Source organism: Loxodonta africana, chromosome 5 (genome assembly GCF_030014295.1).
Source record: "Loxodonta africana isolate mLoxAfr1 chromosome 5, mLoxAfr1.hap2, whole genome shotgun sequence".
Taxonomy (NCBI): domain Eukaryota; kingdom Metazoa; phylum Chordata; class Mammalia; order Proboscidea; family Elephantidae; genus Loxodonta; species Loxodonta africana.
In genome coordinates, this window is record NC_087346.1 from 24703100 (window position 1) to 24726132 (window position 23033).

Below are 23033 nucleotides of genomic sequence, written 5' to 3' on the forward strand. Positions count from 1 at the left end.
TACCTCGTAGCCCCTCCAGCTTAGCCTTTCTGGATCCACATGCAGGTCTTAGTGACTCCAGTTTTGACTCTCTTCTTTGTCATATTTGGGTATATTGAGTGTCTAATAAGGCGCTCTAGAGGCTCACTGGTTAAGAGCTTGGCTGCTAACTGAAAGGTTGGCGCCCGATGACAGATGGATCTTAGCTGAAAGCAGAGAATACCAGGAAGATGTTTACCTGTATTTTATTGACTATGCAAAGGCATTCAACTGTGTGGATCATAACAAATTATGTATAACACTGTGAAGAATGGGAATTCCAGAATACTTAATTGTGCTCATGTGGAAACTGTACATAGACCAGAGGCAGTCGTTGAAACAAAAAAAAACAAGGAGATACTCTGTGGTTTAAAAGCAGGAAAGAAAGGTGTGTGTTAGGGTTTTATCCTTTCACCATGCTTATTCAGTCTGTATGTTGAGCAGATAATCTCAGAAACTGGACTATATGAAATAGAATGGGGCATCAGAATTGGAGGAAAACTCATTAACACACTGCAGTATGCAGATGGCACAGCCTTGCTTGCTGAAAGTGAAGATGACTTGAAGCACTTAGTGATGAAAATTGAAGAGTACAACCTTCAGCATGGATTGCACCTCAACATAAAGGGAACAAAAATTCTCACGACTGGACCAATGAGCAACATCATGATAAACAGCAAATATTGAAGTCCAGGCTATTGTGTTGGACCCATAGTCAGCACCCATGGAAGCAGCATTCAAATCAAAGACGTATTGCATTGGGCACATGTACCTGAATAAAAAAAAATAATAATAATAGACTCCTTTAAAATGTTAAGAAGAATGATGTCAGTTTGAAGACTAAGGTGCGCCTGTGCACCTGACCCAAGCCAGGGTATTTTCAGTGGCTTTATATGCATGCAAAACCTGAGTAGTAAATAAGGAGACCGATGAAGAATTGATGTATTTGAATTGTGGTCTTGGGGAAGAATATTTAATATACCATGGACTGCCAGAAGAAAGAACAAATCTGTCTTGGAAAAAGTGCAGGCACAATTCTCCTTAGAAGCAAGGATGACGATACTTCAAGTACTTTGGACGTGTTACCAGGAAGGACAGGTTCCTGCCATCAAGTCGATTCCAAGTCATAGAGACCCTATAGGACAGAGGAGGGTTTCCAAGGAGTGGCTGGATGGATTTGAACTGCCGACCTTTTGGTTAGCAGCCAAACACTTAACCACTGTGCCACCAGGGCTCAGTCAATGCAAAATGCCTTCATGTACAGTAAATATGCCATAATTTTGGGAATTCCAGTTCAACTCAACTTTTAAAAATGTTCCATTCTTCAGAAGCCATGAGAGTTAGTGGACTATTTATAAGTACTAGTCTGCAATTTTTTTATTTAAGTTACCACTTTGTATATGAAATAGTAATTTTTTTAAAAGTTTTAAACAATAAAAATTCAACATAAAATAAAACAAACAGTTTTTCATTTATGCTCAGAAGGAGTATCATAGTTTTAGAATGTCATTTGTCAGTATCAAAATTAAATGTTCTATGTTACAGAGTCAGAGTTTGAGTATAAATCTACCCTTACTATTTTTAAATAAGTATTACACATCATGTCATCGTACCCCAAACCTAGGTGTCCAGTAGAAGCCACTGTGAGGATATTTGGTGGTTGAAGAACGTCTCTATGTCTCAGAAATGAAGGTTCTGGTTCAGAAGGCAAGATGAGAGAAAATGGGCTTGCTCCCTAATGAATGGCTGCTGTGGAGGAAAAGGGTATCTTTAAGCTGTCCCTGGCCAAAAGTTTGTCTTCTGCACTATGTGGTACTTGTGCTCCGAGTGCTTGTGCATCAGTTGTGTAGAATCCACACTGCTTTCTGAGGAACTGTGGGACTCCTAGACTCCACATACCCCTGATCAAGATTAGATGCCACTATATCTAAGCAGGAGTACAAGCCAGACTCAAGTAGAATGTTGTCGTTCGGCTTCTACCTTTTCCCTGCTTTTCACAACTGAGTTTGCAGACTCATCAAGAGTCAGATCTGACAGGACCAGAAGGTGGGTTGGTAGCCTCAGACCTGCCAGGTGGTTGGGCATAGAATTAAGACCTGGAATCTTTTAGCCTTGCCTCAGCTTCTGTTTCCATGCTTTCCTCCCTCTTTTCACCCTCCCTACCTTGAGTTCTTCCATGCCACCTAGCAAGGCAGGCTTCACCAGGGCACCAGCCCAGTCTTCCATCTGTTACTCATGTGCTGTACCAGTCTTCTGCCTTGATCCTTCACTCAGGTGTTGCTAGGTATTCTGCAGGGCTAAGCCCATTATCTTGGCTTCCTGTGGAAGGGCCTTTCCTTATCTGGGTTTTGGTATTGTGAGCTCTACCTTTAATGAAGCTGAAGCAAAAATGTGACTCTACCAATAACATTTTTAAATTTTCTGCAAAACTATGATGCCCTTGTTCGTTGAGATGATCAGCATTTCTAATATAAGGTTTCATGCAATACATTCCTCTTAGAACTGGATATGTTATTTATGATAATAAAGTCAACTTCTGTCTTTCATACCACTTGTTCAGTTTCTCCAATGTAGTCTCTGGGAGAGAAAGAACTAAATTTAATATACAGTTGTAATATTTATATTAGCTAGTTGTTTGCTAAAGTTATGTTCTCCCATATTTATCATAGTTTTTTTTTTTCCTATTGTACTTTAGACGAAGGTTGACATAACAAACTATTTTCTCATTAAACAGTTAGTACACATATTGTTTTATGACATTGGTTAACAACCCCATGACATGTCAACACTTTCCTTTCTCAACCTTGGGTTCCCTATTACCAGCTTTCCTGTTCCTTCCTGCCATCTAGTCCTTGCCCCTGGGCTGATGTGCCCCTTTAGTCTCATTTTGTTTTATAGGCCTGTCTAATCTTTGGCTGAAGGGTGAACCTCAGGAGTGAATTCATTACTGAGCTAAAAGGGTGTCCGGGAGCCACTCTCGGGTTTCCGCAGTCTGTTTATTATAGTTTTTGATTTTTTCTTTTTATTGTGGTCCTCCTAATGTATGAGATTTCTACTGTAAGCTAAATGCTTTTCAGAATCATGTATCTTCTGGTCTTTCCCTTAATTCTTTTCTTTTGTACTATGTACACTTAAGTTTAAAATATTGCTGGCTGCTTAAAAGGAACATTATACCTGAAGATTATCTATTTCCAAGTCTAACTCCGTTCATAACAAAAGAGTATATATATAACAGATATAATTTTTACAGAAAGTATGAATTTAACATGCATTACGTAGGTCAGCTATTTATCACATACTGTTTAAATAGTACATGATCTTATGTTTTATTTTAATGATACATTTTTATGCTCATTGCTTTTTCAATTTGCCTGGGATAGTAAGAGCCAATTAGGGCAGAATTACAGTTTAGGATAATGAAGTAGCAAATGACTGTATGTGTATGTTTTTACTTGAGTGCTATATAATTTACCTAGGTTTTGACATTGATTTAAATGCTCCTTTTGCAGATTCATGAGATATTTGATTGTCAAGAATGTATGAAGAAATTTATTTCAGCTAATCAGCTTAAACGTCATATGATCACCCACTCAGGTAAAATACATACTTTTTCATTTATATTGAAATCTCTACGAAAGAGTTTTGTTGTCATTTTTATGAGCTCTAAGAGTAAAAAAAATAAATAAATAAAATAAAATTTTTTTTTTTTTTTTACTAAGGGTGTCAGGAGACATGGCTGTTAGTTCTAGCTTGGCCAACTGGATGTGGCTATTAGTTAACTAGCTGTGTGATTTTGGACAGGTTACTTAACTTCTCTAGACCTCAGTTTATTTATAAAGAAAAGGTGATTGGACTAAATTATATCAGAGATCTTCAGTCACTATTTAATTTGTCATTTATTCCTTCCTGAGCCTCAGTTTCTTTATTCTTCGTGTACGAAATGGTATACTGGTGCCAACCTTTCAGGATTGCTGTGAAGGTTGAACGAGATTGTTTATGTGCCTGACATTCAGTAGGGATTCAGCAAATATAGTTTCTATTCATTTTCCTTATTTAATTATTTATGAATATTGTAGTCATTTGAATAATTCAAGTCTGTGTTTCTGGATACTTTTATAACTAAGGTAGTAATAAATGTTAGTGGGGAAGTTATTACAAATAAATTTTGAGAATGCTGGTTTTTAAAGCCATAGTTTCATTTTAAACAAGTTTGAATGTGTCTGTTTTACTTAAGCAGAATTGTCTCCACTCATTTTTCGCAGAAAAACGACCCTATAATTGTGAGATTTGTAATAAGTCTTTTAAGAGGCTTGATCAAGTGGGTGCTCATAAAGTAATACACAGTGAGGATAAACCTTACAAATGCAAGCTCTGTGGGAAGGGATTTGCCCACAGAAATGTTTACAAGAATCACAAGAAGGTAAAAACTTTTTTTTTTCTTTTTAGTAATTTGCTGGTCTGATTGCCATTGCTTATCTTTTTTTTTTTTTTTTTTGCGCTTCAAGTGGAAGTCTACAAATCAAGTCAGTCTCTCATACAAAAACTTATACACCTTGCTATGTACTCCTAGCTGCTCTCCCCCTGATGAGACAGCACACTCTTCCTTTCCACCCTATATCCCCCATGTCCATTCAACCAGCCCCTGTCCCCCCTGCCTTCTCATCTCTTCTCTAGACAGGAGCTACATACGTAGTCTCATGTGTCTACCTGAGCCAAGAAACTCATTCCTCACCAGTATCGTTTTCTTATAGTCCAGTCCAATCCCTGTCTGAAGAGTTTGGCTTTGGAAATGGTTCTAGTCTTGGGTTGACAGAAGGTCCAGGGACCATGACCTCTGGGGTCTCTCTAGTCTCAGTCAGACCATTAAGACTGGTCTTTTTACAAGAATTTGAGATCTGCATTCCAGTGTTCTGCTGCTCCATCAGGGATTCTCTGTCATGTTCCCTGTCAGGGCACCATCTTGCTCTTCTGGTCTCAGGCTGATGTAGTCTCTGGTTTATGTGGCCCTTTCTATTTCTTGGGCTCATATTTACCTCGTGTCTTTGGTGTTCTTCATTCTCCTTTGCACCAGATGGGTTGAGACCAATTGGTGCATCTCAGATGGACGCTTGCTAACATTTAAGACTCCAGATGCCACTCACCGAAGTGGGATGCAGGACATTTTCTTAAGAGATTTTGTTATGCCAGCTGACCTAGATGTCTTCTGAAACCATGGTCCCCAGACCCTTCCCTGCTACTCTGGCCTTCGAAGCATTTGGTTATATTTAGGAAACGTCTTGCTTTTGGTTTAGTCTAGTTGTGGTAACCTCTCCTGTTTTGTGTGTTGTCTTTCCTTCCACCTAAAATAGTTCTTGGCTATTATCTAATTAGTGAACAACTTTCTCCCTCCCTCCCCACCTTCGTAACCATCAAAGAATATTTTCTTTGGTGTTTAAACTATTTCTTGAGTTCTTATAATAGTGGTCTCATACAATATTTGTCCTTTTGCAACTAATTTCACTCAGCATAATGGCTTCCAGATTCCTCCATGTTATGAAATGTTTCACAGATTCATCATTGTTCTTTATTGTTGTGTAGTATTTCATTGTGTGAATATACCATAATTTATTTATCCATTCATCCATTGATGGGCACCATGGTTGCTTCCATGTTTTTGCTGTTGTAAACAGTGCTGCAGTGAACATGGGTGGGCATGTATCTATTTGTGTGACAGCTCTTATTTCTCTACCATACATTACAAGGAGTGGGATTGCTGGATTGTATGGCAGTTCTATTTCTAGCTTTTTAGGGATGCACCAAATAAATTTCCAAAGTGGTTTTACCATTTTACATCCCCACCAGCAGTGTGTAAGTGTTCCAGTCTCTCCACAGCCTCTCCAACATTTATTATTTTGTGTTTTTTGGATTAATGCCAGCCTCGTTTAGGTGAGATGGTATCTCATTGTAGTTTTGATTTGTGTTTCTCTAATGGCTAATGATCGTCAGCATTTCCTCATGTATCTGCTAGCCACCTGAATGTCATCTTTGGTGAAGTGCCTGTTCATATCCTTTACCTATTTTTTAATTGGGTTCTTTGTCTTTTTGTTGTTGAGTTTTTGCAGTATCATGTAGATTTTAGGGATCAGATGCTGATCAGATTTGTTGTAGCCAAAAACTTTTACCCAGTCTCTGGGTAATCTTTTTACGCTTTTGGTGAAGTCTTTTGATGAGCATAAGTCTTTGATTTTTAGGAGCTTCCAGTTACCTAGATTCTCTTCTGGTGTTTGTACATTGTTAGTAATGTTTTGTATACTGTTTATGCCATGTATTAGGGTTCCTAACGTTGTTCCTATTTTTTCTTCCATGATCTTTATCATTTTAGATTTTATGTTTAGGTCTTTGATCCATTTTGAGTTAGTTTTTGTGCATGGTGTGAGGTATGGGTCTTATTTGATTTTTTTGCAGATGGATATCCAGTTATGCCAGCACCATATGTTAAACAGACTGTCTTTTCCCCATTTAACTGACTTTGGATGTTTGTCAAACATCAGCTGCGCCTATGTGGATGGATATATGTCTGGATTCTCAATTCTGTTCCATTGGCCTATGTATCTGTTGTTGTACCAGTACCAGGCTGTTTTGGCTACTGTGGTGGTATAATAGGTTCTAAAATCAGGTAGAGTGAGGTCTCCCACTTTGTTCTTCTTTTTCAATAATTTACTTATCTGGGGCCTTTTTCCCTTCCATATAAAGCTGGTGATTTGCTTCTCCAACTCATTATAAAATGTCATTGGAATTTAGATTGGGATTGCATTGTATCTGTAGATTACTTTGGGTAGAATAGACATTTTTACAATGTTGAGCCATTGCTTATCTTTTAAAGAAGTTTTTACATATTTAGGACATGCTGTGCAAAATGTAGCAATTGGAGAAGATCTGGCTTCTACTTTCTCACGACTTACTTAAGCCAGAACTCTTTGCAGTCTGGTTTCTGTCTTCCTTTCTTTATTGAAACTGTTCTCCTTATAACCAAAGTGTTGTCCAGTGTTTTCCAAGCTCTGAGCCACTAAACCAACTTAGTGGGCTGTAGGGCTGTACTAATTGCTAAATCTTCATTCTCTTCCTTCTTCCTGTGAAATTACCCTTTCGACATTCATCTTTGGTATCCTTATAGTTTACTTGAGTAGTTCTCCTGCTGATTTCTCTGAACACTTCCTTGGTCTCTCCTCCCCCGATGGGAGTATCAGGTTATCCTGGGTGTTTCAGCTGTGAACCTCTTCTGTGTTCTCTCTCCCTCATAAACGCCAGCTACAGCCATGATTTTGGCTATCAACTCTACACTAATGATGTCTTTTATTTAACCCTAAGCTTCAGACCCATATTTACAACTGTTACTTTTCTGACATAATGAATTAAGCATACCCCAAACTGACTCTCTCATTCTCTTTGCCCCAGATAACTTCTTTTTCGGAGTTTCCCATTTCTGTGAATGACAGAAGCACATAATTATCCCAGTCTCTTTCTTCAGCCTTAGCCCCTTTCTTAGATGCCAAATCATAAAGATTTTACCTTCTACATTATCTCATCATCTTCACAAATATCCCTTCCTTTACCATTTCCAGTGCCTTGATTATTTCCCACCTGGATCACTTTAATACATATCTAATTAGTCTATTTGCTGTCTATACTTCTCATTACAATCCATCCTACCAGTTCAGTTGTTCCAAAGCACAACTCCACTATATCATTCTCATACTCTAATACTATAAGTAGATTTCTAAGCTGTGGTACATACGCCTTACCCTGTCATTCAGAGTCATTTTTAGGAGCTATAAACCCTGGTCACATAGTGGTTAACTTCTACGGCTGCTAACCAAAGGGTCGGCAGTTCAAATCCACCAGGCACTCCTTGGAAACTCTATGGGGCAGTTCTACTCTGTCCTATAGGGTCGCTATGAGTTGGAATCAACTCAACAGCCCTAGCATTGGTTTTTATAAGAATAGTAATCAGAAGACATGGCTATTAGTTATGGCTTGGCCATTAACTGGCCATGTGAGTTTTGACAAGGTATTTGACTTCTCTAAACTTCACTTTATTTATAAAGTTGATTGAACTTACACCATGACCTCAGCCTCTTTCTAACCTTGTAGCTTTCTAGTCTCTTCACAAACCATCCCTAAAAATAGTCCATAATTTGCCTGTGTTCAGCAAGACTTCTCTACCTTTGCCTTCCTCTTTTCAAGTTACGGTCTCTTAGTTTCCTCTGTTGATTTGTTTTGCTTTTGTGATGCTTCCTTTACTCAAGTTTTTGTTTCAGAATTATTTGTTTTATTTATTTTGTGTAAATGATTATGTTTGAACTGAAGTGAGAAGTTTCATCCAGAGATATTCAGCATCTTAGGAATGTATATAAGATGTACTTGTGATGTGATAAATATCTGCATATTGATTTCAGTTGATATATTTTAGTATGCCATTAAGTGACATGTGTATAGTCTCTTTTAAAAGAATTTTCCTCATTTTTCACTCTAAATATTGCATTGAAAGTATATTATTTCAGTATTTCATGGTACTTTACAAAGGCATTGTTTGATCTATGTTGAAATCACTTTTTAAATTGTGATATTAACTTCATTAATCTTTATGTATTTTTTTATCTAAAAAGTAAGATAAAACAGATTAACCAAAGGATAAACAGGATTGATTGATAGTGTCCCAGTCACCTCTGCCTAGTTTCTTGCTGCCCACCCTTATTTTTAACTCAAGCATTATATGTTCAGGGGCAGGAGCACATTCATTACTGCTGCTTTGGAACCACATGACTGTAAAAAACTATCTGGCTGGTTTCCTGCTCAGTCTCTGGAACCCTCTTGCTCCTCTCTTTGATGAAATTGATCTACCTGCGTTTACGAGTTTTTCACAGTTTGGCTTATGTTATATGCCAAGTGGGAATTTGGCACAGGATCTTTGCACCATCTCTCATACTTCCGGCCATAAATCATATGAATGTAATAACGATGTCTTGGGAAGGATAGAAACAATGATGCCTGTAATTTCCAAAATGGAAAGTACTTTCAGTCCTTCTACTGTAGACAAATGTGCTTCTCACTGTGTTATGATCCTAGCGTGTGTTTGGTATGATTACATGAAAATATTTGAAATATTTTCCAGGCAGTTATGTTAAAAAATCAAATCATCTTTTTCTGCCATCATTATTCATTAATGGCTAGTTACGAAAATGAAAAATGAGGATATTCCAAGGAAAGCAGGAAAAAGAAATGGAGAATCAGCCTGATCCTCACTTCACCGTGCATGCCCAGTGGTTGTTATTTTGCCATGAGTTGTAATCAACTCGTCAGCAATGGTTGCTGGTTTAATTATTCTTTTGGTGTTTTGATTATGTAGCTCATGCATTTTTATTGTACTTAAAATTGTACTTATATGAGGTCAATTCTTCCCTTTTAATATTTAGATTTACTGGATAAAAGAATATTATCTTTCACAGTGGTTATGACAATATAGAGTGGAAAATTGAAGGCTTGTTTTTCTTCTAAAACTTAATGCTTTTCATGATCTTGCCAGTTACATAGGCTCAGTAGGTCTAAATTTGTTGTATTCTCCTTCAGCCTTTGACCTGATTCGTAGTTGTATTTAGGATCTGCCTAAAGTGAAGGTTGATTGTCCGGATCAACCATGCTTTCATTCTTTAAGTCACATTTGGGCAGGTATTTTAGAATCACAGGAAACTGGCCAATTAGTCTTAACTCTGTCTTTCATTGAATGTTGAATATACCATGGATTGCCAGAATGCTCATTAGAAGCAAGGATGGTGAGGTTTTGTTTCACATACTTTGGACATGTTATCAGGAGGGACCAGCCCCTAGAGAAGGACATCCTGCTCAGTAAAGTAGAGGGTCATTGAGAAAGAGGAAGATGCTCGACGAGGTGGATTGACACAGGGGCTGTAATGATAGTCTCAAACATAGCTATGGTTGTGAGGATGGCACAGGCCTGGGCAGCGTTTTGTTCTGTTGTGCATGGGGTCATTATGAGTTGGAATTGACTCGATGGCACCTAACAACAGCAACAGCTCTCTTTGGTTCTCCATCAAATTTAATGCAAACTAAAGTTCAGATAAGGTGTAAAAAGGTTCCCTCTTCCTGTTGTAGATGGAATACTGTGATGGGTTTTATAGTCTTGGATGCTGGAGGTGGAACCATTAGCTTTATGACAGGTCTGAGTACAGAGGGGTTTTTCCTGATGAAGTTGTAAACAAGCTCCTGGCAGGACAGGTGGTGTCTGTTCAAATAAAGAACATTTTTCCCTTGACCCTTTCTATAAATTTTCCAGGGAAGGAACTTTTAGGCCTATGAAGACATCAAATCACATCTTCTACTGACATAATTCCACTGGCCTCCCTTAGTAAAGTCTCATCTAGTGTTTTTTCAAACTCTTGGCTGTGATCACTTTGTGGGTCTTCAAATGAATTTAGTGGATCATAAGTAGCCATTAAAATAGAAAATAGAAAGTAAAGGATAAGTTTCATGCAATGCATTTTAATGAAATAATACATGCTTATGTGTATGTGTGTGGATATTGGATTTAGATATAAAAAAGTATTTCTTTGGTCATGGTCAAACAATTTGAAAGACACTGCAGATCAGAATTTGCCTACATGAAATTGTATTAGCCCTTAAAGAAAAGGAGAAGTTTTTCCCTAAATATATACATCATGGACTCAAGTTCTAAAACCAGAGTATATGGCAAAAATTTAACATAGTTAAAACAAACAAAAAAATGCTTCAAAATCTCATAGAAAGGTGCCAAGTTAGAGACTGAGAGACAGTCACTCAATAAATCCATCACAGGTACTTTTTCCTTCCACTTTGGATCACATTCTACACTGCACTGTTCTAATTTTCTGAACCATTTCCCAGCCCTGGAATAAATATTTGACTTGAAGTTCATTCTCTGCCAAATCTGTGATCCCTTTTTATTCTCTGACTTTAATGGAAGACCTTGCCTCTCAGCTTTCTTCCACTCTCCTCCACTCCCCCACTCCCAAAGTAATCTAGAGCCATCAACTAAAGACAGTAAATCCATAGGTATGGAATTTATGAGTCAAATAGTAAGTTTGTTTTAAGTTTTAATCGTTGCTCCTTAACTGCCTTTTGAAAAAGCTCTGTTTCCACTGGAAGTATATGAAAGAGTGCTTTTACGTGTACTGTCACCAACATTTGATATTATCAGTCTTTTTTATATTTTCAGTCTGAGAGTTAGAAGTGATATCCGATTGTATTTTAAGAGTGATGGATGAAATTATGGTTCTTATAAGTTTATTTTTCATGGCTTGTCCAATTTTCTATGAATTTTCGGGTGGCTTTCTCATTGATTTCTAGGATGAATATTAACCCTTTGTTATTTTTGTTTCTTATTCTTGTCCGCACTTGTCAGTTGGTATCTTTTGGAGGAAAAAGTTTTACATTTTTGTGTTGTCAAATGTGACAGTAGTTTTCTTTATGACTTGAGTTTTTGTCTTTTGTAGATATTTTTCTTAATCTGAGATTATACAAATAGTCATCAGTGGTTTTTAAAGTTATATTAGTTTCTTTTCATTAGCATTTTAATCATCTATAATTTATTTTTAGATATGGAATGAGAAATTAATTCATGAAGCCACAATTATCATATTGCTGAATACCCATGTAGGTCCATTTGTGGACTCCATTTCAATCCATTTAAATTGTTTCTGTGTCAGTATCATACTGTTTTAATAATTTCAGTTTATAATGTGTTTTAATATCTGTTGGACAAGGTCTCCTTTGTAGTTTTCCCTTTTCAGAATTCTTTTAGATGGTGTTCTGGGCAGATTAATGTTGACAAACACACTTCTGACCACTGTTTCACTTTAGTTTTCATGGGGATCAATATCATGTGTTAGAATACAGCCCCTATTCACAATAATTCTTCATATAAACACTTGTCCTTGTGGAGCGACTTGATTTGGAAATGTTTTGTCCTTACCCTTTCGTGGCAGAAAAAACAAAACTAAAACAGCTCATTTTTCTCAGCAATCACTAAAATTACTCTGCATTATTAGTATATTTTGTTCCTGCATGGTGCAAATGGTTATTGCGCTCAGCTGCTAACTAAAACGTTGTAGGTTTGAGTCTACCTAGAGACACCTTAGAATAAAGTCCTGGTGATATACTTCCAAAAAATCAGCCATTGGAAGCTGTGCTCCATTTTAAACCCTATGGAACACAGTTGTACACATGCGGTCTTCATGAATTGGAGTTGACTCAGTGGCAGCTGGTGGTGGTGAACAGTATATTTAAAATTTTTCATGTATGAAAACGTGTAATTTAGTACTATGCTGAAAGAACAGAAGAAAAAATTCAAGCCTTGATTTGTAATTTTTTTCTCTTTTTGTTATTGTGCTTTAAGTGAAAGTTTACAGCTCAAGTTAGTTTCTCATACAAAAATTTATACATGCATTGTTATGTGACCCTGTCTGCTTGCTCTCTCTGTAACGTGACAGCACACTCCACCTTTCCTCCCCGGATTTCCCATGTCCATGCAACCAGCTCCTGTCCCTTTCTGCATTCCTGTCTCCCCACTGGACAGGAGCTGCCCATTTAGTCTCATGTATCTACTTGAACTAAGAAGCATACTCTTCACAAGTATCATTTTATGTCTTATAGTCCAGTCTAACGTTTGTCTGAAGAGTTGGCTTCAGGAATGGCTTTAGTTCTGGGTTAACAGAGAGTCCAGGGGACAAGTCTGCCAGGCTTCCTCCAGTCTCAAACCATTAAGTCTGGTCTTTTTACTAGAATTTGAGTTCTGCACCCCACTTTTTTCCAGTTCTGTCAGGGACTGTCTGTTGTGTTCCCTGTCAGGACAGTCATTGGTGGTAGCCAGGCACCATTTAGTTCTTCTGGTCTCAGGTTGATGGAGACTCTGGTTTTTGTGGCCCTTTCTGTCTCTTGAGTTAATGTTTTCCTTGTGACAAGTTGTAATTTTGAAGGATTCTGTGGGCAAAATATTGAATGATGCAGGAAGCATCAAAAGAAGGTAGAAGGAATACACAGAATCACTATACGGAAAAATATTGGTCGACATTCAGCCATTTCAGGAGGTAGCATACGATCAAGAACTGACTATATTGAAGAAAGAAGCCCAAGCAGCACTGAAGGCATTGGCAAAAAACAAGTCTTCAGAAATTGACAGAATACCAACTGAGATGTTTCAACAAACGAATGCGGTGGTGGAGGTGCTCACTCGTCTATGCTACTTGGTCCATCGAGTATAGGAGTATAGGAAAGGGTAGACAGTTACTTGGTCAATCGACTGGAAGAGATCCATATTTGTGCCCATTCCAAAGAAAAGTGATCCAACAGAATGCAGAAATTATCAAATGATATCATTAATGTCACATGCAAGTAAAATTTTGATGAAGATCATTCAAAAATGGTTGCAGCAGTACATCGACGGGGAACTGCCAGGAACTCGAGCCAGATTCAGAAGAGGATGTGGAATGAGGGATATGATTGCTGATGTCAGATGGATCTTGACTGAAAGCAGAGAATACCAGAAAGATGCTTGCCTGTGTTTTATTGACTAGGCAGAAGCATTCGAGTGTGTGGATTGTAACAAATTATGAATAAAATTGTGAAGAATGAGAATCCCAGAACACTTAATTGTGCTCATGCAGAACCTGTGTACAGTCCAAGAGGCAGTTCTTTGAACAGAGCAAGGGGATGTTGCATGGTTTAAAAGTGTGCATCAGGGTTGTGTCCTTTCACCACACTTACTCAATCTGTATGCTGAGCAAATAATTTGAGAAGCTGGATTATATGAAGAAGAATGCAGCATGAGGACTGGAGGAAGACTCATTAACAACCTGCCATATGCAGGTGACACAACCTTCCTTGCTGAAAACAAAGAAGACTTGAAGTACTTACTGATGAAGACCTCTTTAAAGTGTTAAAAAGCAAAGTTGTCACTTCAAGGACTAAGGTTCTCCTGAATAAAGCCATGGTATTTTCAGTTGCCTCATATGCATGGAAAGCTGGACAATGAATAAGGAAGACTTAAGAAGAATTGATACATTTGAATTATGGTGTTGGCAAAGAATATCGAATATACCGTGGACTGCCAGAAGAATGAACACGCCTGTCTTGGAAGAAGTACAGCTAGAGTGCTCCTTGGGTGACTTTGTCTCAAGTACTTAGAACATGTTATCAGGAGGGACCAGTTTGTGGAGAAAGGCATTATGCTTGGTAAGGTAGAGGGCTGGTGAAAAAGAGGGAGACCTCTGACAAGGTGAATTGATACAGTGGCTGCAAAAATGGACTCAAACATAGCTGTAATTGTGAAGATGGAGTAGGACCGGGCAGTGTTTCATTATGTTGTACGTACGGTTGCTATGAGTCGGAACCGACTCAATGGCACCTAACAACAACGATGTTTAGTCCTAACATGGAGTTTCTGCCCTCATCACTTTCACTTTTACGCCACCTGGAATTCTAACAAGGTTGTTTGACTCATTTCTCAGCTCATAATAGCTATTAGAAGAAGACTATGTCAAATAGAATTGAAAAAACAAACCTTAGATAGGTTAGCAATATCAGAAAACATGGCGATGGCTTTTCATAGACAAGAGGAGAAAAGCATTCATCTCCATAGCTCTGACAGCCTAGCAAACTAGAGAAATTTAGTGTGAAGGCAAGAAGCATACTGGTGAGAACACTCAATACATAGAATAATGGATTTAAATGATGTCAACAATCTTAGTGAATAGGTAATGTAATTTCAGAGGCTAAGTTAAATTAAATAGAAAATTAATACATTTTTGAAAAAGAGATGCATCCATTCTTACATGATAGTTTGTATCATACTCACAACTAACAGAAATCTGAACCAATGAAAACTAGGAATGTACAAATGAAAACTCTGTGTGATGATTAAAATAGCTGAGGTGTGGTATCTTAAACCTAATATCCTGTTTTGTATGTTTTATATTTAAAACTGACTCTAAATTCTGTATCCTTTCCCTTTAGTTTACACCTGTATTGTCTTGAGAAATAGATCGGTTTTATGAGAGTATATCCTCTGGTGATGTTGACACTTCAGGTAATTAGATATTCATTAAAAAAAAAAAAACTAGTATGTATGTATTGATTTTACCTGGTCCAATATTTGCCAAATGTTTGGAATCATATTATCTGTTAAAATGTTAGGGTTTTTTACTATATATAGAAAGTATTTCCTATTCAGGAGTTAGAAATAATTTTCAGAGTGTTATTTTTTGATAGGACTGAAATTGTTACATTGTTGTGTCTGTTTGTACTTTAAGAAGCTGTACTTGCCTCTTGTTTGGATGAGAAATTACCATCTTGCCTAGCAAACAAGTTATCCACTGGAAGAGTTAGTATATTTATTTTTAGTTATTACATATGAGCTATTAAAATTAGGATGCCTGTTTTTATGTAGAAAGTCTGCTGTACTATTACTGTGATGAGTGTAGAAACTATCTTTGTGGGAGAAGCTACTAGTGTCTGTTAACTAGATAGTTCTCTGAGAAGACATGATTGCTGTTTCAATATATTCAGAGTACCAGCGTGGAAAAGAGAATAAAATTGTTCTGTGTTGGTTCTAGACCAATTTATAGTAAATGGTGGTCATTGTGAAAAGGCAGAACTTTTAAATTAATGGTCAAATCAGCTAGCCTGGGAGGTCATGGACCTAGCCTCCCAGCCCAGTGTTTGTTAGATATGAGAGTCCATGTCTTAGAAGTTTTGTAGAGGGGAAAGCTCCCTCAAGGGGAATCCAAGCTGCTACCTTCCAAGGCTTCTGAAAGTCTATGGTTATTCCTCCTCTTCACAAATTCCTTTAGCCCTGGTCATGTTACGCTTCATGCTGTGCAGGCTCCGGGCGTTGGCTCCATGAGGTTATGGCTGTTCTACTAATGGAGTTGTGTCTCTCAAGCAGTGGAAAGGTGGGGATTGGTTAAGCGGGGCTTGCCCTGGTGATATAACAGTTAAGTGCTCGGCTGCTAACCGAAAGGTTTTTGGTTCGAACCTACTCTGTGGTTCTGTGCGAGAAAGACTGACGATCTACTCCCATAAAAATTACAGCCTAGAAAACCCTATGAGGCAGTTCTCCTCCATCACGTGGGGTTGCTATGAGTTGAAAACCAACTTGGCAGGACCTAACAACCACAACAGAATAGTTCTCTAGGAACACCACCTGCATTTTTATAATTGTCTATGTGTGGAATGAGCTACCCTTTCCTGTACTTAGCTTAAAGCAACTGATGTCTGCAATCTCTCTCCAGTATCCATTTGTTTTTGTGAAGAAGAGTCCGTTTAAAGAAGTCAGTTATAAAGGTAACAGTAAAAATTTAATCCACATACCTTGTAAACAGCCACATGATGCACATTTAATATGATGTGGGTTTATTGTGTGGCCCAGTGGGACAGTAATGTGCTTATAATATAGGGACTTGAGACTTTAATAACAAAATTAAAAAGAAAAAAGTTCTAACAAACAAATCTCTGGAATATTTTCCCCAAACCTGTTTTAGCTCTAGTTATTTACCTTGAATTTATGATAGTTTTCTTGCTTTGCACATGCTACAGAAGAAATAAGATTTCTAATAAAATTCTCTTACTATGGAGTGAAATATACTCCTGATAGTCAAGATTATTATTTTTAATTGTGAATAGCCCTGATGAAATTTTTATTCTGTGCTCATGAAATTTATATTTGATCTGTATGATAGAAATGTGCTAATTCAATATTTACTGTGCAAAAATTATGCCAAAAACCATCTAAAGCATGTTTGAGGCATATTAGTAGGTATTATAAATAGTTCAACAAATTTTCTTATGCGTTTTCTACATCCGCAATGGTAATCAGACTTAATTCTAGTAATTGGTACATAAGAAACATATTTCATTGTTCTCACTAGTTCATGGACTAGTACATCTGCTAAATTGGCAGATGTTGATGTCCTTAATGACATAATATTTAACCAGGAGGTGTTCTATTACTCAGGGATCATGCAGTTAAGTCAGTGAAAAGTTTGGTACTCTTTTAGAGATGAATTGTTGAAGGTTTCTGATAAGATGCCTTTAAAAAAACTTAATTTCATCTGGTACTTGTAAAATATATCTTGGAGACAGAAGTACTCTATCCACGACATGGGCAGCACGGTGAATGTGCGAGCAAATACTGAAATGGGATGGCCTGTCTTTGTCTTGCTGTTAATTGGACACATGGATTCTCTGCTGAGGTTTTTATGAGTGATGCCACCTCAGCCCAGAGATGATGATGGAATCTCTTTGACCGAAGTATTTAGACATCTGTCATGCACTAACAGCTTACCACTTAGAATATGCTATTGAATGTAGGCGAGTAGATGTCATGGCTTTGGTTTGGTTAACATAGTTGTAAGGCATTATGCTGCCCTGTGATCTTTCATAATCCAAGTAATAAGCCATCTACACAATTGTTTTGTCTTAGACTTGAAAAAATACAGAGACAGAATGGGGTAGAATATAGTATTTTTGGAGAATAAAGCAGCCATATGTTCCAGTCAGATGCTTTTAAAGCAAAATGGTTTTTTTTTCTTCTTTTTATAATAATATCACCTACTCATAGGAAATTCAGACATCAGAAAAAGATATAAAGAAGGAAGTAAAAATTCTCTAAAATACGACTGTCTGTTTTCCTGTGAAAACTCTCATTAATGTTTTCCAGAACATCTTTTTGGACTCTACTCTCTGTGTGTATACGTGTGAGTTGGAATCGACTCAATGGCAGTGGGTTTGGTTTTAGTTTTGGTATATGGCATAAAAGGTATTCTATATATTGCTGGGGGCAGTGGGTGCAGAGGGGCCGCCCTTGCAGCCTGGCTCCTGGGAGCCAGGCTGCAAGGGCGGCCCCTCTGCACCCACTGCCCCCAGCAATATATATATATATATATATATATATATATATGGGATTCAGCTCTTAACACTCCAAATATGTTATGGAGAATTTTCTAAATGAAACAACATAAATATATAATATCCATTATAATTTAGTTAACCAAGTTTAAACCTGTTAATGGGCATTTAGGATTTTTCCCTTTTTAAAAAATTTTGGTTGTAAAAAATTTGTCATATATTTCTTTTAAGAGAATTGGTTAGCCAGAGCCAGGGGTGGATTATCCATTAGGCAAGGCAAGTATGGTGTTTACCTTGCTTGCCTGCTCATTTGTAGTGAACAGTTTTCACATTTTTTCCGCCACATCAAAGATTCCGCTTCTATGTGTGGCTGGCATCTGTCTCTCTCCTAACCCCACAGCACCTTCCTGTAGATAGAATCAAAGCCTCTTTTCACATTTACAATCCCTGACTGTGGCAGATGACCCAGTAAGCAGGGTAAGCAAAGGCTTACTTTTGCTTACTTCCTAATCTGTAGTGAACAATTTCACTAGACATCTTTTAATAGTCATTTCAACGTGTCCAAAACTGAACTCCTTATCTTTCACTCAGGCTTGTTTCTTGCCTGGTCTTTCTTTCATTAATGACTAACCTGTCCTTCCATTTGCTCATGCCACAAATCTTGGATCACGCTTGCTTCTTTCTTTCTATATCTCATGCTCCATATCCAAATCCATCCTCAAAACCTATTCACTTCATCATATATACAGTTCCAGTTCAGTTCCCAGTGTCGCTGAGTCGATTCCGACTCATAGTGACCCTATAGGACAGAGTAGAACTGCCCCACAGAGTTTCCAAGGAGCACCTGGCAGATTCGAACTGCCACCCCTTTGGTTAGCAGCCGTAGCACTTAACCACTACGCCACCAGGGGTTCCCATATATACAGAATCCTACTGAATCACTTCTGGGGCTGCCATCCAGGTGTAAGCCATCGCCACCTCTTGATGTATTGCCTCTCTGGTTTCTCTGCTTCCCCTTGTCCACCTACATCCTCTTCACAGCGCAGCCACCATAGCATCCTGTTAAATGTCATGTGAATCCTGCTACTCATCTGCTTAAAGCCCTTTAGAGCTTCTACATGTCTTTGAGAGTAAAACAAACAAACAAAATTGCTTCAATGGCCAGCCAGGCCCTACATGATCTGTTTCTCTTCCCCACTTTTCCTCATTTCTCTGGCCTCATCACCTCACCTTTTTGTCTCTTCCACTTGTCTCCAGCCACGCTAGCCTTCCTGGTATTTTCTGCCTAGATCACCCAGATACCCACCTTTACTTCCTCACTGCCTCAGTTCTTCTCTCAAACATCATCTTCTCAGCTAGAATTTCCTCGACCACCTATTAAAGAATGTTACCTCATTCTCTGAGGAACTTGCTGTCCTCTTTCCCTGCTTTATTTTTCTCCATAGCATCTCTTCCTGATATATATTTTACTGTTCGTTTATTGCCCATCTCTCTCCACTAGCATAAAAAGCTCCGTGATAGTAGGTACTTTGTCTCTTTTGTTTTTACTGGTATATATATCCCCAGCTTCTAAAATAGGACTGGCACACAGGGTACTGAAGTGCATAGCGTAGACCTCACACAGAATGAAACAGCGAGTGAATTTTCAGGAGTGCTGTTCAGAGGGGAGTCTCCCCCCCCCCCATTTTATTTGGAGTTATGTCTTCTTTAATGTTATGTAACTCTTTATATTCTCAATATAAAACTTTTGTTTTATGTAGTGAATATATATATATATATATATACACACACACACACATATATAGTCACTAAATACCTGCATTACAATTTTGAATTTGATTCTTTCATTAGAATGTCTCAGTTTCTGCCTGGTTACAAAGGCTTTCCCACTCAAAAATTATTTAAAAATTCACTCATATTTTCTTCTAGTTATTTATGTCTTTATTTTTCACTTTTAAAACACCACCTGAATTGATCTGGAACTTCTTTTATTGTAAGGAGTGAGGAGTGGGCCCATTTACCTAAATGTCTCAATATTTGGCTGAAAACTAATTACTAAAATTTCCACTGTTCTTCCACCAATTTGAAATGGCATATTGTTCTGTACTAGATGTTCATGTATTTTATGAAATGAAAGAAATCTACTCATTTTTCTGTTTTATTGATCTACTTATTCCTGTGCTGTCAATACTGTATTAATTTCTGTGGCTAACTAACACTTTGGGAGCATATGCAATTTATTTTGACTATTAAATATCTTTCCTCCATCTTATTTCATCTTTTTCACAACTGAAAACAAGCATGATAATCTTTTTTCACCATCGTTATGGTAATAGATATGCTTATGGTTTGAATATTATAATGCTTAAGCTGAGAAAACATGTAAATCTGTATGCTCTGAATAAAGTGACTTTCCTTTATGTTATCCCTTTTATTTTTATACCACATATATATATTAAAAAAGAAAGTTCTGTGATTTACTTCATTGTGATATGAGAGCATAGTTTAATTTTGCTAGTTTTTTAAACATTTATAAGGCCTTGTTATCTTCCAACTGTGGTAGAATAAGAAACCCTGGTGGTGTAGTGGTTAAGTGCCATGGCTGTTAACCAAAAGGTCAGCAGTTTGAATCTACCAGGTGCTCTCTGGAAACTCTACGGGGCAGTTCTACTCTGTCTTATAGGGTCGCTATGAGTCGGAATCGACTCAACAGCAGTGGGTGGGGGTGGTAGAATAAAATTTTATTCACTGTACTGGCATGTAATGAAAAACAGGGTGTGATCAAGCTTACTGTTTTTGTTTTGTTGGTATTTTTGGGTTTAGATATAGATAGTGGTTTTTCTTTGTTCCTGGTTTATCAATATATTTTTGTTTGTCAAGTACCATAGTGCTTAGTAGTGCTGCATCTATACTCTTTGACAAATTATTTCAACTTTTTTTAAAAATAATATTTTATCCTGTTTTTGGTGAAGGTTTACGCAACAATTTAGGTTCCCATTCAACAATTTCTGTACAAATTGTTCAGTGACATTGGTTACAGTCTTCACGATGCATGAACATTCTCATTTCCCTTCTGGTTGTTCTGTTTCCATTAATCTAGTTTCCCTGCCCCCTTACATTCTCATCTTTTTTTTTTTAATTGTAATTTAAATGAAGGTTTACAGAACAAACTAGCTTCTCATTAAGCAATTAGTACACATATTGTTTTGTGACATTGGTTGCCAACCCCACAGCGTGTCAACACTCTCCCCTTCTCAACCTTGAGTTTCTTGTTACCAGCTTTCCTCTAGCCTCCTGCCTTCTCGTCCTTGCCCTGGGCTAGTGTGCCCATTTTGAGCCTTAATGTTCTTATATGTACAACAGGTAAAATAATAGTATTTTATTCATAGAGCTGCTGTTAGAATTAAATGAAATAATTTATGTAAAGTATTTAGGATAGCACTGACACAAACATAATATTTAATGAATGTTACCTTACCGTTTAATGTGAGTAAATGTTCTAGTCTAATTTAGGGACAAAAGCAGCACCCAGGACTAAAAATTACTTGAAATTATTCTGTGAAGTTTAGAAAAAGGGTTGAAACAATCTCATTTTTACCAGTTTTCTTCCTTTATGCTGAAAATGTGGTACCCCCATATCTAAAGCTTGTCCAGTGATGAAGGAGTTTAGACTTTTGAGAAATACCATACCATTTCATTACACAAAGTTGATCCTAGAAGTTGTATTCAGACCAGCGTTTTAAAATAAGAGGAACAATTTCCTTTACTATTTATCAAATTTTTATTTAAAGTGAAAATTTTAAAATACAATTGTTTGCACCTATCCACACAGCATATTTGTGTTTACCAAATTACGGTGGGAAAATGTCACCAGAAGAAACAAGATATTGTCTCCCTTCCTTTCTTTCTTCTTTCACGTCATGCAACCAAGAAGCTCCAATTATTGTAATGACTAGTTAATTCTTGATCTTCCTGATTTAAGGTTTCTTTCATCTGCAGACCCACTCTGAAGAGAGACCGTTCCAATGTGAGGAATGTAAAGCTTTGTTCCGGACCCCATTTTCTTTGCAGAGACACCTGCTAATACATAACAGTAAGTCATAGTTCAGGCAGTTGAGGACAAAAACAGTTATCTCACACTTTATTCTCATAGTCTTTGAGAATACAATATGGGCATCGCGATAGTGCCTTTCACTTTCTCTTCCTTTATCGTTACTTTATTTTCCCATGATGAAATTAATTATTTTGTGAGACATTTTATTTTACATCTTCTATTTCCATTTTCTAAAGTTGGTATATGAAAATATTTCCTAAGTTCCATAAGTTATCTTTGAGCTCTATTTTGAAACAGACGTTTTATACCTTTTAAATTTCAAGATTAAGGAAATGTGTGACTTCTCAAAACATTCATATGTTTGTCAGATTTATTAGCTCACAGACTTTTAATGTTGGAAAATACTAGAGTACATATCGATTGAATTTAACCCCATGAGAGGAATTGGAGAAGACTGAGTCTGGGAGAAGTACTCAGGGTTTCATGATGCTGGGGTAGCATGAAGGTCTCAGATGGCCAGGTGCTTTTCCTACTTACTACACTGCCTCTGATTTCTTACTTCTGACGGGCATTTTTTTTTCCCCTTTTGCATTAAGTTCTACATAAACACACAATGAAAATTTGTCTAGCAGTTACTGCAGAGCTATTTTTAGAATACCACAGGATTTATGGACATATTGCTGAAGGAATCACTTTACTGAGGCATAGAAAGTGTTACTACTCGGCCAGATTTTAAAAATGAGTTCCCTGCCTATGAATCTTTCATTGAGATATTGAAATAACCAAAGATTTACTTTACTACTGTATCCTAAAAATTAAAAAATTCTATAAAATGAGTAATATTTATGTTTCTTACTTTTAATTTGAGTTGTTTAATCATCAGCATATCCTGTATACCCGAAAATCCTTGCTACTGCTTAAATTTTTAATACTTCTGAGGCTAGCACAATAATCAGCCTTGACAACTGGTTGTATAGGATATTAGAGGAAGAAATTTTCTTGGGTCAAATTATAGGGTCTAAAATGT

The 23033-nt window shown here is 37.3% G+C and overlaps 1 protein-coding gene across 2 annotated transcripts in view; it reads left to right on the plus strand.

Annotated features, from left to right (window-relative positions):
- The window catches only part of PRDM5 (PR/SET domain 5), a 290703-nt gene that overhangs the window by 169716 nt on the left and 97954 nt on the right, over positions 1–23033 (plus strand). For both annotated transcript variants that reach the window (XR_775716.3, XM_010590528.3), the window contains exons 8-10: positions 3528–3612; positions 4281–4438; positions 21952–22045. Coding sequence is in view for 1 of the 2 variants with exons in the window: in XM_010590528.3 (XP_010588830.1) it covers positions 3528–3612; positions 4281–4438; positions 21952–22045 (337 nt within the window). In the remaining variant the exon portion in view is untranslated. The remainder of the gene's footprint in view (positions 1–3527; positions 3613–4280; positions 4439–21951; positions 22046–23033) is intronic.